Below are 20,931 nucleotides of genomic sequence, written 5' to 3' on the forward strand. Positions count from 1 at the left end.
AGTGGTAAATTGGATCAGCTGTTGAAGGAGGGGTGCGAACAAGACTTGAAAAGGTTCCGAAGGTCTTGGAAAATATATCAGAGTTCCACTGCGGATACGTCTTCAAGTGCTGAACAAGGCCACCCAAAGGACAACGAAAACGTGTCAGTTGACATCCCGACTTAATGTTGTCACGGAGCTTAAGGACAGCACACCTGTGATCAACCAGGATCAAGGTTCCAGTTTTTCTAACAGTCTAACTTCGGGGCTACCACTGCGCAGCCTTGAAGATGCCTTACAGCTCAAGAGAACCTGGTTAGTTTGCCCAGACTCCAACTGCGATACCCTCAAGGTGCATGAAGGTCTACTGGGCAGGAGGTCCCACTGTGGAAAGAGGACTCTAGAGGTCGTGGACGTGGAATGCCCAGTGCTGAACTAAATTAAACTCCTCCTGGCCAAGAGATATGTTGCCCTCCATATCCTAAATCCAACTGTACGCACAAGACTGCAAACTGAGTCATCCAGATGCCGTGCAAAGCCGCCTGCATGGATCCTGCAGGAGTGGCTGGAGGTCTATTCTAGTTAATCATTTGGCCTGGCTCATTGCCACCACAGTCTGATCCTAGGTATGCCGGAATAGGATGGACGATGCATGTGCGTCTCATTATTTTTAATGAAGAAGAGTCGATCTCGTGCCTTTTAAGTTGTGAGTAAAAAATGAAGACCTAGTGAAGCTGAAACAGACATCACCTCCACCATTGCTCAGGCATTCATAATTACACATGCTAAAAATATCAGACTTTGGAGACCGACAGTGAGCGTCTGATTATCAAGAAGCTTTATTGTCGTTATCATCGTTATCAGAGTGGTTATGTCATCGGTATCATCATATTCATCACCATCATTGTTGTGACGATCATCGCGAAGATCGCCACGTTGCTATGGGCCTGTGTGCTGGACTGCAGGAGGCTGTTAACATGCAGCAGAGCCGAGCAGACAGAAAGGTAGAGAGATGGTCGGCGGGACCAGGGTAGGAGAAGGAGGCTGAGAGGTAGACAGGTGGACAGGTAGTCAGGTTGGGGACAGACCGAGAGGTGGGACTGAAGAGGGGGGAACAGACAGAGGTAGATTGACTGACAGGTAGAGAGGCATATAGACGGGCAGGTGAGCAGAGGTTAGAGAGGTTGTGAGGGAAATTGTACATGGGAAAGGAGAAAATGGGTGGGGGGTGGGGGGGTCACACAGAATGGTGGGATCAGGCAGACAGGTAGAGAGACAGACAGGTTGGTCAAACAGACAGGTAGAGAGATGGGTGGGTGGGGTCAGACATACAGGTAGAGAGACGGGTGGGTGTGGTCAGACATACAGGTAGAGAGATGGGTGGGTGGGGTCAGACAGACAGGTAGGGGACAGGTAGCTATTGTGTTATTTACATACAGGTAGGCAGATGCAATAGAAAGCTTATTGGCTGTTTTCCAGAAGCTCCGCCCCCCTCTCATCAGTGTTGCTGGCCGTGTGGGGAGGGGCGGTCTCAGCAGGCTGGGGGGAGGCATGTGAGGAGGAGGAGGAGGAGGCGGCGGAGGACAAGGAGAGGGGGAGGTCAGGTGGTTGTTCAGTCTGTAGCCGCTCCTCTCCGTCCGCTGCCCCTCCCGTCGGCCCCTCCTCCCCCTGCTCCCGCCCGCTTCCAGCTCCTCCACCTCCTCCTCCTCCACGAGATGTGGCGAACTGCAGGTGAGGCAGGAGTGCGGCAGACGCCTCCTTCTCCCTCTCCCCCGCCGCCTCCCGCTCGCGTCGCTCATACAGCGGCGCCTCCAGTCCGAGGTAGGAGGCGCTGAGCTGCCGCAGATCCAGCTCGAAGGGGCTGCCACCGCCGGGGACTTCGCCCGGCTGACCTCCTGCCCCTGCCCCTGCACCTGCTCCTGCCCCTGCCCCTGCCCCTGCACCTGCACCTGCACCTCCTCTCTTGGCCTTGCGGGTGTGGGAGGTGGCTGGAATGCTGTCGGGGAGGAGGGACTGGATCTTGGGGAGCCAGCGTTTGCGGACCCGGCGGGCGTTGGTGCACATATCAGCAGCGATGACGTTCATCTCGCTCTCCTTAAAGTTGGGTGCAAAGTTCTGACAGTACACTACAGGAAGAGGAGGAGAAACAAAAGGAGAAGGAAGAGGAGGAGGATCGAGGAGGAAGCCAGGCAGGAAAAGGAGGGCAGGATTTAGAAGAACAGGAAAGAAGACAGAGAAAGGAAGGAAGGAGGAGGTGGAGGAAGAGAAAAATAAACGACTTGATATCAACAGAATACAGTGAAAAGACGACAAGCTCTGAATCACACACTGCGTTGTCTGCTTGTATGTGGGTGTGAGTCTATATGTACAAGTGTGAGTCTGTGTGTGTGTGTGTGTGTGTGTGTCTGTCTTACATTTGACAGTGTTTAACACTCGGTTGTCCAGGGGCTTTCGGCTCGGATCATTGGTGGAGGAGCGGATTCCTGTTCCGCAGCTATTGGCCAGAGTGTTTCTATGGAACCACAACAACCCAATCAGCACGTATACACGGCTTTAGATCGTCTCGCCGAGACAATGTGACAGAGCGCTTATGTAAAGCAGCAGCAGCGTCTGGAGCCTCAGAATGTTCTGGAGGTTCTGACACGGCCCTCCTCCCCACCCCCAATAGCCCCACCCCACATCACATCACACGTGGTGTCCGGGTGATGACATCATGCCACGCCGCACCTCATGACGTCACGTGGGTTTAGACGCAGTGTCAACAGCGCACGTTTTCTTGCACTGTACGACTGCCAGGGATGCAGTTTAAAGGAGAACTAAACTACACACAACTCAGGGCCCAGTTCTTCAAATGAAGATGAAGAAGTCAGAACTCCGAAATGGACATAAACGGACTGGGATCCCTACAGCAGATTTGAACGCAACGTGTTTAAATGATACATACAAGACAATAGTAACTAACCGTAAAGTATGGCAGGAACAGACGCGTGTTTCAAAGATCCGTGGTAACCCAGAGTCATTTGGTTTGCACAGGTAACGTTGCCCTAAAGTCCTCAAAGTTAAACTGGGACTAAAATAGTTCCTAGGACTAGCAGTCCAAACATGCAACAATAAGGGCATGCTCATTAAAACTGCGAGCGAACTTCCGAGCAACCACTGCGGAGGCTCCCACATTCATGGCTAAAACAGCAGCTTAGACTCAAATCTTTGTCAATCCTGATGCTAATCTAAGCTAACCAGGTGCTAGCATGCATGATTTTGTATATTGAGCAAGAATTTAGGTGACGGCGATGGTTGATGAGGGTGGCGGATCTGCTCACCGGTCAAAAAACGTCGCCAGCAGCCTCCTGAGCAGCACCTTGTGTTTTACTCCGGCACACAGGTGACAGTTCATCAGCTGACCCCGGGTCATGAACACCCCTGAACCTGGGATCATGCATGCAAAGAAAACTTTAGAGGAAAACTCTAAATGGCTGAAGCACTCAGCTGAAGCCCAGCTAGATTCCCCCTACCTGCCACCAGCTCCACCTTCTCTCCTGGGTCTCCCTCAGTGTAGAGCGATGGGTGGCAGCGGTAGCCGATCTGACTGATCAGACTGGCGGGGAGGGCCATGTTGTCCCGACCAACCAGGACGCAGGGCCGACGCTCGTTAGACAGCGGCAGAGAGAGCATCTCCATCTTCTCTTGGACTGGGACAAAAAGAGGCAAAGCTGTATTCAGGGAGTAGGATATATATATATATATATATATATATATATATATATATATATATATATATATATATATATATATATATATATATATATATATATATATATATATATATATATACATACATATGAGATAAAATCAAGAAGTTTCACTGGGTGGTCCCTCACGAAAATGAGACAAAAGCATTGACACTATATAAAAAATGGGTCGGGCTGAAGTACCAGAAACCTGAAATCTTGTTGTTTAGCCAGCAGGTTGCAAAAAGACTCAAAATGACTGGCAGTCAATACGGAGAGGAACCCTACATTTGATTAAATTCAATCAAATTACCAAAAATTCCCTTTAACCAGATCTGAGACACGTGTCCTGATGGGACCAGACTGTCAGCCTGACTCACTGTAGGGGTTTCCCGGGTGTCCGTAGATCTGCTGGTAGATACCAGGGTGGACCGTGCTGCCGTAGTAATCCTCCTCCAGCTCCTCCTCGGTGGCCGGGTGAGACGGCGGGGAGTCTGTGGGAAGGCTGGAGCCTCCGGGGCTGGAGCGCCCCTGGCCTGCCAGCAGGTAGGACTGCAGCCCTGAAACTAGACCCCCACCTGCACCAAGGTAACACAGAGCAGTTCCCCTGGTGGACTGGAGGTCTGCAGCCATGTCCACCCTGAGGGCAGGAGAACAGGGACAGGAGGGGTAAGGCGGTGCTCAGTGTGGTGATCAGGTCTTCTGAGCTCCAGGAGGGGCAGCCAGAGCTGCCACCTCACCTGTACCCTGATCTCTGGATAGACAGCGGAGCGTCTTCTCCGAGAGGCTGAGACAGCTATGTTGTCTGAAGGAACACTTGAGGAGATCCTTCCTACCAAGAGCCATCACCCTCCATAACTCTTCCTCGCTGTGTGACAGATAACATTCTGGCCTTTATTCCTGGACTCAATGGCAAATCTGCACTAATGGTTGAAAACCTTGCTTATCCCTGCCTATGCACATTTTGACTGTATTTTTTGTACATAGATTAACTTATGTGTTTTTGTACCTATACTTCTCCACTGCTGTTTCTGATAACTGCATGACTTGTTTTTTGAGTGGTGCAACTGTGGAGTTTCCCAACTTGGGATTAATAAAGTAAATCTATCTATCTATCTATCTATCTATCTATCTATCTATCTATCTATCTATCTATCTATCTATCTATCTGTTCCAGACTGTGCCTTTAAGCAAGCTGATTGTTTACCCTTGTAGTTCTGCGAATTACCTGATATGTACAGGTCAAATCCCTTTCCCTGTTACTTCCTGGAGGAGAGGATCTGATGCACTTCTTAATGTTTATTTTTGGGTTATTTTGCAGCCACCTCAAGTTATTCCATTTTGCAGAGGAGATTTGACATTTGAGACGGGGCTGAGACGGTGGGTTACCGCCCGGTTGTCCTAGGCTCCCGAGGAGCAGCTTCACTTCATGTATAACAAGATCTCCATAAGAAATATAGCATATTTAGCCTTCTGTTTGTAGTCTCCTGCTAAAACACTAAGTTTTCGCTTCCACTGCTTCCTGATGCTTTGTTAGACCTCCTGCTCATTTTGGAAGGGTGCAAAAATAAGGGCAGATGGAAGGGCCAACACCTAGCTACAACCTGGGAGAGGTGTCAGTGCTCTTCTGTGACATCACTGAGGACTGAATCCCTGCAAAGTGACACAAAGTGCTCGCTCACAGGATGAAGACATATTCATGTTGGAATTCTGGTCAAGCTTTGCAGTTTTTCTGTCGCTGGGCTGAAGGGTTTGAAAGCGAACAGAGGGAGGAGATGTGAGACGGCCCTGGATACTAATAATAAATGTTCCTCTGATGGAGAACAGCGGTGAAATGTCAGTGACGCTGGAGATGAACGCAAGACTGCAATCATCCGAACAAAAATAAGTGCTGAGGGCACGAGGGACGAGCTCCTGAAAGAGTAATTACTCTGAACGGATTCTGCTTAGATTTGAATTGTTCCATCGGCAAAATAACACAAGGTTGTACGTCAAAACACAATTTGTCCTCACCTGGTGTCCTCACAACCTCCTGCTCCTCCTGCCTCCTGCGCCGGAGGAGTGTCAGCTCGTTCCTGTTTGATTCTGCTGACGGCCAACAGCAGCTCCTCAGGGCTCAGGGACGGCTCCTCGGGACTGGCCTCCTGCAGCTGGGGGGCACTGTGCTGCTGCTGCTGATGGTGCTGCTGTTCCACCATCACGGCGTCGATGCCACCCAGCTCATCAGCTGAGGTTGTCTGGAATGTACAGATTTATCCAGAATGTGAAGTGAAACACATTTAGGACACATATTTTCTTTCTTGATGATAAGTTGTCAAGCTTCATGGTGAGCTGTGCACAGTCAGGCTGGAGGTCTCTGCGGCTATGACCAAAGGAACTCCTGTGCACCCTTAGTGTGAATTAAATGAACTGCAGTACACCAGACCTCCACTGGAAGCTGCTATAGTTCTTTGTCATAAAGGATTTTATTTATTGGATGTGCATGTGACGAGGACATGATTTTGTTTTAACTGATCAAGTGTTTAAAATTCTATTCAATCTACGAGTCCACACAGTTATTAAACTCAGAGGTGTTTCTAGGGCGGCGGCCTGGCCCATCACTGCACACACACAACTTTTTCTCTAATCACCTGAACATTTTATGGAGAAAACATTTTTTGTTTTGTTTTTTTAAATCTGACCCGATATACTTTCTACTCAATCTCCTTTCTCAAACTTAACTTAACATAACTGCTAACATACCGCAACTGACTTGCTGCCATGTGGTAATGCCAACTTTACCAACAAGTATGAAGTCAACACTGTCCAGTTGTGCTGAACTGGTTCACCTTGTTTTCTTTTAAAACTCATAACTCCAGCTGACTAAAGTGCCCAGTGTTGGTTGTTTGACGCTGTGTCTGGTTTGTCTTGGTTGCACAGCTCGGCTTTGTTAACTTGCCAGCCGCTTCCGTCTTGTCTCCGTGTCCGACGTCAAAGGCCTGGACCAACTCACCTGAGAATCACAGCAGAGAGGCGAGGATGAGGAAGAGGCCTTCATCATCATCAGCTCCATGCCGCGCTCCACGATGTTCTGGATCTGCAGGTACCCGGCGGTGTACATGAGCACCAGCTGCTCGCTAGCGGCCATGCTGAGGCGCCCCGTGTAGCAGAAGGACAGGATCTGCTGGAAGCATGTCGGGGTCACCGAGGATGGCAGTTCGAACACGGCCTGCGAGGCGGAGGAGTCGGCTGCCGCCGAGCTGAACAGGTCTCTAAAGTAGAGCGAGGAGGCGGCCAGCACGGCCCGGTGCGCCTTGAAGGACTGACCCTGCACCAGGATGGAGACGTCACAGTAGTGGCCCAGCAGCCGCTGCTCGTTCAGGCTGCCCAGGACGCTGCTGCCGAAGTCTGGGATCTCCACCTGCAGCAGCCCCTCCGTCATGGTGGCTGTCTGAGTGGTGGCGGGACAAAGAGTGACAGACAGGTGCAGGCGAACTGGCGGAATGGGTCTTCCTGGGTGGTGAGGGTCCCGTCTAGGTGTCAGGGATGCTGCAGGTCTCGGCCCCAGAAGGCATCACATCCATGTTGTTTGCAGGAGGACACGTTGAGGAGGTGAGAGGGCAGGGAGGAGAAGCAGGCAAAGGGTAGGAGGCGGCGTCCAGGTAGGAGGCGTTGAGTCACACAGAGACGAGAAGGAGGAGGAGGAAGAGGTGGAGGAGACTGTAGCACATCAGGATGGAGGTCGGCTCAGCGCAGGAACGCAGCTACAGCGTGAGGAGAGAGGAGGGAAGCAGGGAGGGGATCGGTGCAGGGTGAGGAGGGGGGAGGGAGCAGGGAAGGAGGGAGGGAGGAGAGCTTTAGAGTTTGGTAGTTTTAGCTTCTTGCCATCCTGCAAAGTAAACACACATGAAATGAGATGAGCTGTGGACAGGAAGTCCAGCATGAAACCTGATGAGGCAGGCTAGCTGGCTAGCATGCTATAACTATAGTGGAAATCTGAGGGAAAGTATCCCCAAAAAGCTCATATAGAGATATTTCAACATTTTGCTACACTGTGAGGGTTGTGTGTTTTGTAAAGAGAAGTCCATCACGATCAAACACATTTTCTCTTCCAACAAATATATTGTTGAAATCCCTCTGTCCAGCAGGTGCGTCTGGAATGTATTTCTGGCTCTGCATTTACCTCGTAGAGAACTCTTAATCTCGTAACCTTGCATTATTATTTGATAGTGCGGTGAATGTGCAGGTCACAACTCGTCCACCAGAGCGTCTCAGAGTTGTTGGATTGTATATTTGATGACTTTGAGGCACGAGTACCGCTCACCTCTGCTGTGTTTGCTGAGCTGCGCCCCTCCCAGATCTCAAAACAACAGTGATAATAATTGAAGGTAATGTGCCGACTCATATGGCTATGTGGATCATGGCAATAGTCCATTTTGCCAAAACGTTGAACTATCCCTTTAAATCACATTTGGCCTTGGTTAATCCCAAAGATTGTGGAAGTTTAGATTAGTTTCAGTTTTTTTCTTTTACTTGGCTTATACAAAAAGGTGAACCATTAGCAGTCAGACGGTGCTCCTCCGCTGCATCACTGCTCTGACTCGCACAGCCTCAAAATGGCATCGCTAGAAGCGCTGGATGGTCGCGGTAGAGGGGGTTTTGTTCTTTTTTTTCTTTCTTTTTTTTCTTAATTTGATTTTCATACGGTGGAGGGAAGTGGAGAAGTGTCAATTGTCTTTGTTTCGGGCTTGTTGTGAGCCCCAGATTTTGCAAGAACATTGATAAACAGAACTTCATATGAACTAGCGAATGGACAGGGAAGACTTCGAGTCTTCAAGCGATTGACTGGTTTCTGATTATAGACAACACAACACACTAATATAGGTTTTTATTTCCATTACATTATTTTATTTATTTACTAAAGCACAGCCCATCACATTTTAAGAAAATCTGGACAAGTCTAGGAAAGACAGAAACTTTACGGTTAAGTCTAGTGGAGATAGAGAGTGAGAGATAGCAGAAACACTCTAGACTAGGTGCAGCATGATTCAATGGCCAGTTGGGAAAAGTCCGGCCTGTTTTGATAAAATAGGCCAGCCTAGGTCAAGGTCTAGGCGAGTACAGTAGGATCCAGTAACCTTTAGAAGACAACCCAGAAGACTTTAGTAAAGTTCAACAGTCAGGCCCAGTCCAAAAGAGTCCAGCATAGAGAAGAGACTAAAAACAGCCCATCCAGTACGGTTCTATATAGTCTAGAAATGTCCCATAGAATCTAACACTGCATTGCAGGATCTAGGTCAGTCCAGAAAAGTCTAGTCTAGTTTGATGGTGGCCAGACCAGACCAATCCACCAAGGTTCAGTAGTGTTAGTCTAGTCTAGTACACTATAGCACCGTTGTAGCCGGCACAGGTGGACACTAGCCAAGTCCAGTACAGCTTAGTGCAATCTAGACCAGTTCAGAAAAGTCTTGTTCTTTTTTCTAGAGTGTAGGCCTGTCCATTGAAGCTTATCCCCTTTAAGGAGAGTCTAACTGAGTTCATCCAAACCAGCCCAGCAGAGTCCAGCAAGCCTAGCTCAGTTTAATGAAGTCAAGACCTGTCCAGGAAATGAATTAGTGCTAGGTCCTGTCCAGCAGAGCCCAGCACAGTCTAATGAGAACCTGGCCAGCCCACTCTAGAGTGAGACCTTGCTGAACTGTGTCTGGACCAGTCTGCTCAAGTCCATCAGGGTATATCAGTAGTACATATTGTACCCAGTCTAGCAGAGTCTAACAAAGTCTAGCTTTTTAAAGTGGGGTCTACCTGTCCATCAAGGTCCAGAATTGTTGAGGCGAGTCCAGTTGAGTCCAGCAGCACCTACTGTAGTTCAATACCATCTACATCAGTCCAGCAAAGCCAGGCAAGTCTTTGCCAGCCAAGGACTATTGGGACCAGTTCAATAAGTTCAGCAGCTTTGTGACCAACCTGGCCTGATTCAGTCTCGACCAGTCCAGTAAGTCTAGCGCCAGTTCTGGTATAGGTCTGTCCACACGAAGTCCAATTTACTTCAAGTAAGTCTGGAGTCAGTCGGTTAAAGTCAAGCAGTGTCCGGACCAGCAGCATCTAGAATAGTCTAGACTAGTCCAGTAGAATCGCGCGAGTCTAGTCCACTTTCAGTTGAGACCCGTCTGTTGAAGTGGCCCAGTAAGGAAGAGTCCAGTAGGATCTAGGCCAACCCAGTCCATGGTCTAGTGTAGTCTGAGTCTGAGCCAGGTGGAGCCCGGTGCAGCAGAGTCCGACTGAGTGTGACACCAGGTGAGTTCAAATGTTTGCAATGAGTTCAGCTCAGTTCACTGTCACTGTTGTTTACAGTGCAGCAGACAAGACAGACAGACAGACAGACAGACAGACAGGCAGGCAGGCAGGCAGGCAGGTAGACAGGTGGCAGAGAGACCGAGACAGGAGGCACACAGTTTGAGAGTGGAGACTCAGACGGACAGACAGTCAGGTGGGGGGGCAGACAGGAAGACAGACAGACAGACAGACAGACAGTCAGACAGACAGACAGCTCCTCACCTCCTCGCTGCTCCTCTGTTCCTCCATGCAGCAGGCAGGACGGCTGGCTGGCTGGCTGGGAGAGGTTTTCTTCTTCTCCTCCGCTCAGTCAACGCATCGTCTGGTGTGTCACAAGAGGGGGGGGCGGCGGCGAGGGAGGGAGGTAGGGAGGGCTGGAGAGGGAGGGAAAGGAAGGGGGGAGGCAGAGACACAGCAGACAGCCGAGGAGGAGGGAGGAAGAGGAGGAGTCATCTGAGGACAGAGAGGGAGCTAATGCGGCTAACTGCCCTGCAGAGGACGAGAGAGACGGAGAGAGAGTAAGAGAGACAGAGAGAGAGAGCGAGTGAGGGGGGCATAGGCAGGGTGGAGAGAGAGAGAGAGAGAGGGGCGGGCGAGTATGCATTACACTGCTCTTGTGCTGTAAGGAGAACACACTGCAAGGTGGAATATTAACGAGGAAAACATACATAATGGCACACTTCTCGATCCCACACACACACACACACACACACACACACATCACGTCTTTGTGTGCGCACTGCACTCTGTGTGTGTGTGTGTGTGTGTGTGTCTGTCTGTCTGTCTGTCTATGTGAGTGTGTGTGTGGCATGACTGGGCCAAATGCACAGCGCTGCATTGCAGTGTCGAGGCTGAGTTGGCATGCCGAGTACATAGCGTGCATACTGCGACTGTGTGCCAGGCTGAGACACACTCACACACACACACACACACACACACACACAGTTGCACGCGCACAGGCGCAGGCACGCACACAGACTCACACACACACACACACACAGCAGCAGCAGCAGCAAGGTTTTTTGCTGCCTCAGCTCCCATCATCACGTATAGTTCAAAAGAGTTTGGAAGACGTCACACACACACAGAGACACACACACACACACACACACACGCTCTGCCTGTCTGTCTCTCTGTCCCACGGAGAGACAGACGGGTCGCAGTCTGTATTTAAACTTCTTCATCAATATTAACGAGAGAGAGAGAGAGAGAGAGAGAGAGAGAGAGAGAGAGAGAGAGAGAGACTGAGAGGGAGAGACGGGTGGGTGGATGTTAGAGGGAGGGGGAGACGGGCCAGAACAAGGACTCACTGTAGCTGCTGTGTGTGTGTGTGTGTGTGTGTGTGTGTGTGTGTGTGTGTGTGTGTGTGTGTGTGTGTGTTTACGTGCAGAAGTGGCACTGTGGGGACATAAATCTGCTTCCAGTCACATTGTGGGGACTCACCTTCATCACGAGGTCAGAAACTGGAGTCCTGGCAGAGAATTGTCCATTTCTCAAACAGGTTTGATCTAAAGCGCTGTGAGGTCCCACCAGCCGTGGGGTGGACGTGAGGCTCAGGTGTGTGTGTGTGTGTGTGTGTGTGTGTGTGTGTGTGTGTGTGTACGTGCGTGTGTTATCATACATCAGTGGCCTGGGCTGCGTTGAGGTCAGTTCTTCTCATCAGTTCTTCTTCAATAGCAATTAGATGCAACTGTGAAGCAAAATACTCAGCGTCCTTCATTAAAAAGAAAGCACTTGGCCCCATTGTCAGATCGGGTGACGTGGAATTGTGCTGGTGCATTGGTGCAGCACTCACACAGGATGGAGTCCGACCTCAGGTCTTCCTGCCGTGGAGCTTCTCCTCGTTCCCGAGCGGCTTCTCCGCTGGTGCTGCGGCTCCGCCCACGCTCCAAAGCAGGGGTGGGTAAACTTTGTGACTGGTGGGCCGGAGCAGCAGCAGATGGACGGAGTGTTTTTGGTGACCCAACCTCATTGGAGAAAAAAATATATCATGTGATATGTAAGAAAAGATGTGCTTTAATAACAGAAAAGAATCCAGCTGCTGCCGTTTTACGCTCTGTTGGTGACACCCAGAATGACACCCTTATTCCTAGTTCATTTATTTTTAATTTTAAGAAGCAAAGTTGTTGTTTGTTTTTTGTTTTTTGAAAAAATGGTTCAAAATAGTTGGCAAGGCAGCAAAATGTTAAAGAAAAGTATTAAGACACCTTTCTGAAAAGGGATGTTGCTGTTCCATTTAGCAAAACTTGAACTGGAATTAAAAAAATATGCAGGTCATTTTTTTCAGTTTTGTTGTTATTTTTCTTTGATTATATAAAGTCTTGGTCTGGTCTTTGTCCCGGTTGGTGCCGTCTTGACTACAACACTACTTTGAAGCCCCACAGTATTTAGCTCTTGACTGAAATGACTCTGAAAACACTGATAAATGGATGAAATACAGCAGTTTTATGACTTACTTACTATTTATATAATTTCTCCAAGTTCGGTTGGCCAGATTAAAAAGCTTAACGGGCCACATATGGCCCACGGGGCCTCAGTTTGCCTATGCCTGGTCCGACGACGCGGCTGGTGAGTAGCGACTCTAAGTGTCCTGACCTGGGACATGTGGACGTGTGTGAAAAGGCTGAATCTGGTGTCAGTCCAGCACGCTTCTCATCCTAAACATGATCAACTTCTATTTGTTCCCTCTTTAATCCAACCTTTGAGACACATTCAAGTGTCAAAACTCTGGAGCTGCAGTGAAACACCAGCAGCCATTTTAAAGATGGAGATGACGATGTGATTTATTTCTTTATTTACACCCGATTGAAGACACAGAAACCAGACACAGAAAATCAGAGTGGGGACGGAGGCAGGCGGAGGAGTTTTTCCTCAGCCGTGACGCTGCATCCAGGCACTGGCAGATACAACAACATTGATCGGGTTTCAGCAGGTTTTGTCGTCACCGCAGACGGAACCTTTTTATAGCAGGACGCAGGATCAATCGGACCGAGCGACGGCTGCAGCAGAACTCTGTCGCCCTGCAAGTACGGTCACACAAAACTCAACGAGGCGACGAAGGCAAAAGGAGAAAATATAAAAATAAGATAAACTAGACTCTGAAAGAAGTTGTACAATACTTTTTTTAACCAGCAACGTCTCCTTAGTCATCATTTGAAGGGGGCATTTGATTGGTCAAATAAAATATTTGAATTTCTTTGCATTTTGAGACGCAGAAGTACAGAATTTGTATTTGATTTCGGTCAGTGTGTCAGTGTATGATTGATTTGATTGATATACGATATTCCTACGATCCAAAGTGGCTGTCTTAGTGTTTCTAGATGGCACTAGAGAGTAAATGATGGAACAGAGGGTTATTTTTTTAATTTATTCATATATATATTTAAATTTTCACAATCCCTGAGGTGTGAGCCCAATCTGCTGAGTAGCAGCACATCTGGGTTTGAAGCCACGCAGGAGAAATAAAACAAAGAAAAATGAACGGATAAAATACAACACAGTCTCGCATTTCCTAATAAAAACAAGGAATCCGCACTTTTACTTCATTTATTTTTCCCACTTGATGAGAATGAAAATAAAATAAAGGCAGCAGTGAGCTGGAAATGTATAGGAAAACAAAATCTAACCCCTTAGAGAAAAAAACACAAATGACATTTTCCTCGTCTGTGCTTCTTGTCAATTTACATTTGGAGTTTTCTAATCAAAATTTTACTCAAAGTATGCACTCAACTTGAGCAAGAACTTTCAAAAAGATCACCAAAAAAATAGATCCTTTATCTGGAATTTACTCAAATTATTTTTTCACCGTCTAAAAAAAATAAATCAATTTTATTTTTTTCAATTTGACTTTGCTGATCTACTTCATTAAAAGTGTCTTGATTCGGTTTTAACAATTTTATTAATATGGTTTTTCTTCTCTGTCGGTACCAAAGTCACTTCTCCGCTCCAAATGTAAGCTAATAGTTAATGTCTGGAGATCTATGATGTCACTTCCTGTTACAGTAAATCAGAGTGGGGTTCGTTCCGGCTCGTCGTGAGTCGCAAAAAGTGTCGACAGCGTACACAAGGGGGCGCCAAAGACAACAGAGCCAAAGATCTGCACCACTGTGTTGTTCACACTGAAAATGTTCAAGTTTCACAGTTCTGGAGTTTCGTCTTGGTTTCCTCTCAACTTCAACACGAGCAACGCGCCCGCACTCGCACACAAAGGCCCAGTGTTAGTGCAAGTGGAGGAGGCGGGGCTTGAGAGGACGGCGTCACTGGCGCCAGTCAGCAGCATTTTGGCACAAAGTGAAGGTAGCAGGACCGGACCGCTGCGGTTCAGTCCTGGGAGGCTCCTGGTCCCGATCCAAGGATGAACGAGTGGGTTCGGTTGAAAAAAATAAATAAATCCAGACCTGAGAGTCTGACTGAGGTTTCAAACTGGCTCTTCACAGGACGCCGGTCCAGACCAGCTTCCGGGTTCCGCCACTGGGGCGCCGCGGACCGACCCGGACCGGAGACTCACGAGTCGCGACTCACAGGATTAAACCCGACGTAGTGGATTCACCACAAAATGAGGGTCAAAAAACAAGCACACAATAAATCTTTGAATGAATCTGATTGGTCAGTTCTGGTCTGAACCGGTGTGAACCGGTTTGATCCAGCCTGGTCCGGCCTGAACCGGCCTAGTCCCAAATCCACTCCAGTCCCACTTTGAAAATCTCCTGCCCCAAAGTTCCATCCCGAACTGGCCTGATCCAGTCAAAACCAGCCGCCCGGAGCGGTGAGCCGGGTTGGACTGGACCGGACCGGATCAGACCGGCAGGCGGGAGTAGCGCAGCTTCCACCTCCTGTTGCGAACTTTGAAGAAGAAGAAGAGGAACATGAGGAAGAGGGCGGAGCAGACGTAGAGGACGACGCAGAGGCTCATGTCCACGCTGTTGAAGCCCAGACCCAGAATCCACACCCCGCCCCCGCCGTCCTCACCCGCCTCCCCCCTTACACCCCCACCCCCCTCCCCCCTGTGAGCCCGGTGTCCGGGTTGAGGCGCTGGCGGCTCGTCGCTTTTCTTCTCTGCCGCCTCCGCCTCCTCCTCCTCCTCCTCTTCCTTCTTCTTCTTCGTCTTCTCCTCCTCCTCAACCTCGCCTCCTCCTCCTGCCGCCTTCTGCTCCTCCTGAGGCCCGGTGCTGTGTGCAGAGGTGGGAGGAGGTGCGGGGAGCTGCGGGGGGGTCACAGAATACTTGGGGGAGAGGTTGGAGGCGCCGTAGTGATGGCGGAGGAAGAGCAGCACGCTGTCCTGGTTCCAGACGTGGACGCCGCTCTTCTCCTCGTGGCAGGACGGGCAGAGGGAGGGGCTTGGCCACGGAGCCTTGGGGAAGAGGGGGTCATCGCTCAGGGAGCCTGGAGGAGGAGGAGGAAGAGGAGAGAGGAGAGAGAGGAGGAGGAGGGGGAGGAGGAAACAGAGGAGGGGAAAGAGGAGGAGGAGCAGGAGGAGGAGGAGGAGAGAGAAGAGGAGGAGCAGGAGGAGGAAGAAAAGGAGGAGGAGGAGCAGGAAGAAGAGGAGCAGGAGGAGGAGAGAGAAGAGGAGGAGCAGGAGAGAGAAGAGGAGGAGGAGGAGGAGGAGAGAGGAGAGGAGGAGCAGGAGGAGGAAGAAAAGGAGGAGGGGGAGGAGAAGGAGGAAGAGGAGGAAGAAGAGGAGGGGGCAGAAAGAATGTATTTTTTGGTGGCTGATTGCACAGGCAAAATATTTTCAACTTTTAATAAAGCTAATAAACAAACAAAAACAAAACGTGAGTGTGTGTCTGTGCTCATACCAGCCAGCCTGGTGTTGACCCGGTTGTGCTGGTTCCACAGCCACAGCACCTGCTCCTGGCGGCTCTTCACCTGCTCCATGCTGGCGGCGGCCGCCTCCTCGAAGTGTCGGCCGCACTCCTCGCAGCCGAAGAACGTCCTGATGTAGCGCCGCATCACCTGCAGCACCGGCGCCGCCTCGCCCTCCAGACCTTCCCAAGAACACACACACACACACACACACACACACACACACACACACACACACACACACACGTCAGAGGTGGCAAGTCCTGCAGTCAGCGCGCACACGCGTGCGTGGGTGTGTGTGTGTGTGTGTGTGTGTGTGTGTGTCTATACCAGTGTTGTCCAGGGCGTTGGGCGTGGCATCGTGTTGGACAGTCAGGACATGGAACAGTGTCCAGAGGGAACATGGGTAACCCCGGAGCCCCGCCCTGCTGCCTTGGCAGCCAACCCAGCGAAGCTCCGCCCCCAGAAAAACACCTGAGATCTGAACATGAGACAGGAAGTCAAGTCAGCTGGTGCGTCTTCCTCTTGAGGCACGGGTGTGTGTGTGTGTGTGTGTGTGTGTGTGTGTGTGCGCGCGTTCTCACTCTCATCTTGTTGTCCACGAGGTCCAGAACAGCCTGGTACGGGATTCGATTCAGCGGCAGGCTGACCAGCCAATCAGAGAGCGTCTCCATCAGCTTGACCACAGAGCCACTTCCTGGATAGAGCTGAGCAGGTACAGAGAGAGAGAGAGAGAGAGAGAGAGAGAGAAAGAGAGAGAGACATGGTGTCACATGGCTGCGAGCGGCCAGGCTGATTGGTTCTGGGCTCTCTCGGCTGTTACCTTGGTGACCAGCATAACAAAGTCTTTGAAGATTTTCAGCTCCTCACCCTCCAGGGTGTTGTGGGTGGCCAGCTCCACCCTCAGCAGGTAATGGAGGGCTGACTCCAGGTCAGCCGAGTACACCGTTGCCCTGCGGGGGAGGGGCAACAGTAGCAGCTCCTCTAGCAGCGACCAAACCAAACGAGGTGCGGGTGAGTCCGAACCAGACGCTCACCTGTCAAAGTCTCTCCAGGGTTCGTTGCTCTGGTGCTCCGTCAGCGCCCCCGTCTGGCCGCCAATGGAAGTGCGGCTGCTGTCCGACTTGAGCCTGCGCTGGACTCCGGGCAGCGTCCGCAGCAAGGAGGAGAAGAAGAAACGCAGCTTCTTTTCACTGAATGAGACAAAGAGGAGGAGAATTTTTAAAAAGAAATCACACAGTGTGTGTGTGTGTGTGTGTGTGTGTGTGTGTGTGTGTGTGTGTGTTTGTGCATTCACTCACACGTGCAGCTGCGAGTGCGTCCCGTTGGGGTGCAGCAGGTAGACGGAGGGGAAGGCTGTGATCTTCAGGGCGTCCAGCAGGGGGCGGTCGGAGCTCAGAGCTCGTTTAACGTCCACACCAGAGTACTGCTGCAGGTCCAGGATCACCTGAGACCCAGACGACAACAACAAACAACAACAAGAGGGCGGTGCGTCATCTCCTCTGCTGCCCCCTACAGACCGACCGGAGACGCTGCGCTCCACTCACCTCGCGCCCCACGTACGACTCCGGCTCCTCCACGATGACGGCTGCGTAGCGGTCCGACTTCCGGCCAAGCAGAGGGAGGAGGTCCACGGAGCTGTGGAGGAGAGCAGATCCAAGTGAACAACAAACTCCACACGCTGCTTTGCTTCTTCAAAGTGTTGGGGTTTGTTTGGGGGGTGGGGGGGTTGGTGGTGTGTTGTGCGTTGGTGGTGTGTTGTGCGTCTTTGTTCCCACATAATGAGACCAGTCGGAAACAAAAAGTCAAAAATACTTTGTTGGAAAAACTCAACAACAACCTCTTCAGCAAAGTCACACACACACACACACACACACACACACACACACACACACACACACACACACACACACACACACACACACACACACACACACACACACACACACGACTGAGACAGAGGAACATTTTGATCTTCTCGTCAGTCTGCTGCTACCAGACATAAAGTAGTTTAAGAGACGCTGCCGGTGTTTCCCAGTTTGCAGATCAACTTTCTTACATCTGTCAGAAACCACCTCAAGAAAGTGTTCACAACCTTTTGAGTTCAATTTTTTTTTTCAAATTAGTTTGTTTTAGTTTGTAGTTTTCCAATTTGGGATCAATAAATTACATCTATCGATCCATCTCTCTCTCTCTCTCACTCTCTCTCTCTCTCTCCCTCTATCTATCTCTCTATCTCTCCCTATCTCTCTCTCTCTCTATCTCTCTCTCTCTCCCTCTATCTATCTCTCTATCTCTCCCTCTCTCTCTATCTCTCCATCTCTCTCTATCTCTCTAGCTATAATTAGAAAGTTTCCTTTCTAATTATAGGAGGGAATGATTTCCCCATCAAGCTCAAACTCCCCACAATGTGCATAAAAAACCAACAAAACATTAACAGCAAACATCAAAGCACTGGTTCAAAACCAGGCGGCAAGAATAAAACAATGAATAAAATTAAATTAAAAAAATGTGGGACTGGTTCTGGTACCTGTACGGTCCCAGCGTGGGACAGTGGTCCGGCCAGTCCAGCTTGGTGTGGTTCTGCAGGATGTTCACCATCAGCTGTCTCACTGACTGGATCTCTCTGTCCGCACCTGGACACAGACAGACAGACAGACAGAGGTGAGACAGGTGGTCCGGGACAGGCGGGGTCAGAGGACCAGAGGGGGGCGGAGTCTCACCTCTGTAAGTCGTCCCTCGCTCCGTCTCTGCACTGTGAGCGTGGAAATACTGAGGAGAGACAAGCAGGACAAAGAAGGTCACGACCCCACTGCAGGTCAGAGCAGAAGGTGCAGCGGACACGCAGGGAGGTGACGGCGTACCTTGAACGTCGGGTAGAACTTGATGCCAAACTCTTTGCAGATGTCAAAGTTCTCCTCCTGAGCGCAGTCCAACACTGCCACGCCGATGACCTGCTCCCAGTCTGAGGGAGGGAGGGAGGGACAGACAGACAGACAGACAGACAGACAGACAGACAAATCAAAGAACAGAATAAGAAAATATATGAGCCAATCAGGAGCAGGGGCTGTCACCAGGAAGTGGCGCCGCTGACACACTGAAGAGCTTCTCCAGTCAAGACTGTCACATGTTGGTCGTCATCACACACACACACACACACAGACACACACACACACACACACACACACAGACACAGACACAGACACACACACACACACACACACACACACACACACACACACACACACACACACTCCCTGCTTTCATTGTCTGGACCTTCTGTCCGAGTCAAAGGACATGTTGGAAACAAAGACCCTCCGACCCCACTGCACCCCCGCACTCTGACAGACAGCTGGGAGTGTGTGTGGTGCTCTAAGTGCATCTGCTCGTGCGTGTGTGTGTATTTTTGTAAGGGAGCAGCTGCTCTCCAGTTGAATTATTCCCCAGAGAGCACTGACAGCAGACTGGTTCCCACAGCTCCTCCTGCTGTGAGTGCGTGTGTGAGAGAGAGAGTTGACACACCTCTACACACACACACACACACACACACACACACACACACACACACACACACACACACACACACACACACACACACACACACACTATACTCAAAACATCACTCTGATATCTTGTTTGTTTGTTTGTTTTACAATTAAATGTTCCAGTTGGCAGCATATTGAGTGATTAATACTGGGATTCCGATTCAGCTCATTTTACATGAACCAACAGAGTAAATGACTGATTTTAATAAATACCCAACGACCAAAATTTGAATTTGTGGATATTTCACTCTTCAGGTCAAGGAATCGGTTTAAAACCCATTCAGATGAGAGGAACGACTGCATCTGTGTTACCAAGCACAACCGTTGAAGCAAAACAGTGTGAACTTTGTCGTCTGCTTCCTTGTTGTATTGTCGAAATCATCACTGCGTGTGCTGTGACCTGCACACCCAGCCAGGCCAACGTCCAATAAAGCAACAGACGCTTTGTTTTGCGTTTGGAAACTGTGATCGCTCGCACAGTGACACCAGCCGGTGTGTTTCCAGCCCTGTTGGGCAGCCTGTTGTGTGCTAACTGGGCTAACTGGGCTAACAGCAGTCGGAAAGTCAGACTGTTGACAGTCGATAGCGGATCGATTTTTACGATTCGACTTCCTGAGACCCGCGGGGTCCATGTAGCCCGGAAACAGTGGCACTCGCTGCCCAGTTACCAACTTCCAGTTAGCGGAATGAAGCTAACGAGCGCCCCGGCCGCCTCCTTTATGATGCTCTAATTTTAGCTCATTAGACATAATCTGACTCGGCGGTGTCGGTAATCCTCCCCCAGTCTGTCTGGAGAAGACAGACCGACACCTGTGTGTCACTTGAGTGAGGAGTTCAGGTGTCGTGCCGGCACCACGCAGAGGTCCGCTAAAGAATCTGCCACTTTTGCGGCCACTCCAAGCGACTTCTAGGTTGGCGGCCGCATCACAGAAGCTGTCAAAAACGAGGTTTACTTCACGCCATAGGCGGGAATATGTGTTATAAAGCGTGCCGAATTTAAGGAGAAGGACACTGCTGGTCAAATATATCCCAACATAGATATTGTATTGCCCTCCATACGCAAAGAATAAATATAAATGATACATAAATCGAATCAAGTTTGGTGTTAGTATAAAGCGAGGGATGGCGCACCTTTGACGTCCTGTGCCAAAGCCTTCCATGTGCTCGAGTAGTGGATGCAGTGTCCGCACCAGGAGGAGAAGAACTGGACCAGCCAGGCGGAGGACGAGTTGGTGACGGTGGGCTTGAGGCTGCCGCTACTCAGGATCAGCAGCGGGTCCTCCTCGGTGTACAGGCGGGCGGCGGCTCGCACACACCCGGGGACGAGCCACAGGACGAGCGCCGCTTGGAGCCAGGAGCAGACCATTATTCCGGCGGAAAGGACCAGGACGGGAGCCGGGGTGGTGGGTCGGGGGAGAACGGTCGAGAAGCCGGAGACTGTTTTTTGTATTTCTTTTTTTTCCTTTGCCGATCACCTACTGAAAGAACCGGGGCGACATGAGAACAGCAGCCCCGCTCACATCCAAGCTACGTGTGTTTACAGCAGAGAGTGGTCAGGCGGTGGT

The 20,931-nt window shown here is 50.2% G+C and overlaps 2 protein-coding genes across 2 annotated transcripts; both read right to left on the bottom strand.

Moving 5' to 3' along the window:
* Window positions 1-828: 828 nt before the first annotated feature.
* LOC142887686 (nucleus accumbens-associated protein 2-like) lies at window positions 829-10,344 on the bottom strand. The gene is made up of 8 exons (XM_076025488.1): window positions 10,242-10,344; window positions 6,700-7,450; window positions 5,721-5,944; window positions 4,088-4,347; window positions 3,492-3,668; window positions 3,300-3,405; window positions 2,394-2,491; window positions 829-2,105 (listed from the first exon to the last, which is right to left on the bottom strand). The coding sequence occupies exons 2-8, from the start codon at window positions 7,126-7,128 to the stop codon at window positions 1,441-1,443; spliced, it is 1,959 nt and encodes a 652-aa protein (XP_075881603.1). The 5' UTR covers window positions 7,129-7,450; window positions 10,242-10,344; the 3' UTR covers window positions 829-1,440.
* Window positions 10,345-13,550: 3,206 nt separating this feature from the next.
* On the bottom strand, window positions 13,551-20,915 carry qsox2 (quiescin Q6 sulfhydryl oxidase 2). The gene is made up of 12 exons (XM_076025489.1): window positions 20,498-20,915; window positions 18,686-18,786; window positions 18,545-18,593; window positions 18,352-18,457; window positions 17,369-17,459; window positions 17,123-17,268; window positions 16,859-17,014; window positions 16,645-16,774; window positions 16,406-16,528; window positions 16,152-16,302; window positions 15,815-16,003; window positions 13,551-15,401 (listed from the first exon to the last, which is right to left on the bottom strand). The coding sequence occupies exons 1-12, from the start codon at window positions 20,730-20,732 to the stop codon at window positions 14,815-14,817; spliced, it is 2,064 nt and encodes a 687-aa protein (XP_075881604.1). The 5' UTR covers window positions 20,733-20,915; the 3' UTR covers window positions 13,551-14,814.
* Between the last annotated feature and the right edge of the window lie 16 nt (window positions 20,916-20,931).

The sequence above is a fragment of the Nelusetta ayraudi genome, unplaced genomic scaffold, assembly GCF_046127955.1.
Source record: "Nelusetta ayraudi isolate G7.1 ecotype Tasmania unplaced genomic scaffold, CSIRO-AGI_Nayr_v1 ptg000018l, whole genome shotgun sequence".
NCBI lineage: Eukaryota > Metazoa > Chordata > Actinopteri > Tetraodontiformes > Monacanthidae > Nelusetta > Nelusetta ayraudi.

Excerpts from the sequence above, each read along its gene's own strand:
- qsox2 (XM_076025489.1), bottom strand. The coding sequence starts at position 20,732 with ATGGTCTGCTCCTGGCTCCAAGCGGCGCTCGTCCTGTGGCTCGTCCCC. Across the intron at positions 18,594-18,685 it reads AGTTCTACCCGACGTTCAAG|TATTTCCACGCTCACAGTGC; the intron begins GTACGCCGTCAC and ends GTCTCTCCTCAG. Across the intron at positions 16,775-16,858 it reads CCCTGGAGAGACTTTGACAG|GGCAACGGTGTACTCGGCTG; the intron begins GTGAGCGTCTGG and ends CCTCCCCCGCAG.
- LOC142887686 (XM_076025488.1), bottom strand. The coding sequence starts at position 7,128 with ATGACGGAGGGGCTGCTGCAGGTGGAGATCCCAGACTTCGGCAGCAGC. Across the intron at positions 5,945-6,699 it reads CTCTCTGCTGTGATTCTCAG|ACAACCTCAGCTGATGAGCT; the intron begins GTGAGTTGGTCC and ends TGTACATTCCAG. Across the intron at positions 4,348-5,720 it reads GGAGGTTGTGAGGACACCAG|GGTGGACATGGCTGCAGACC; the intron begins GTGAGGACAAAT and ends TCCTGCCCTCAG.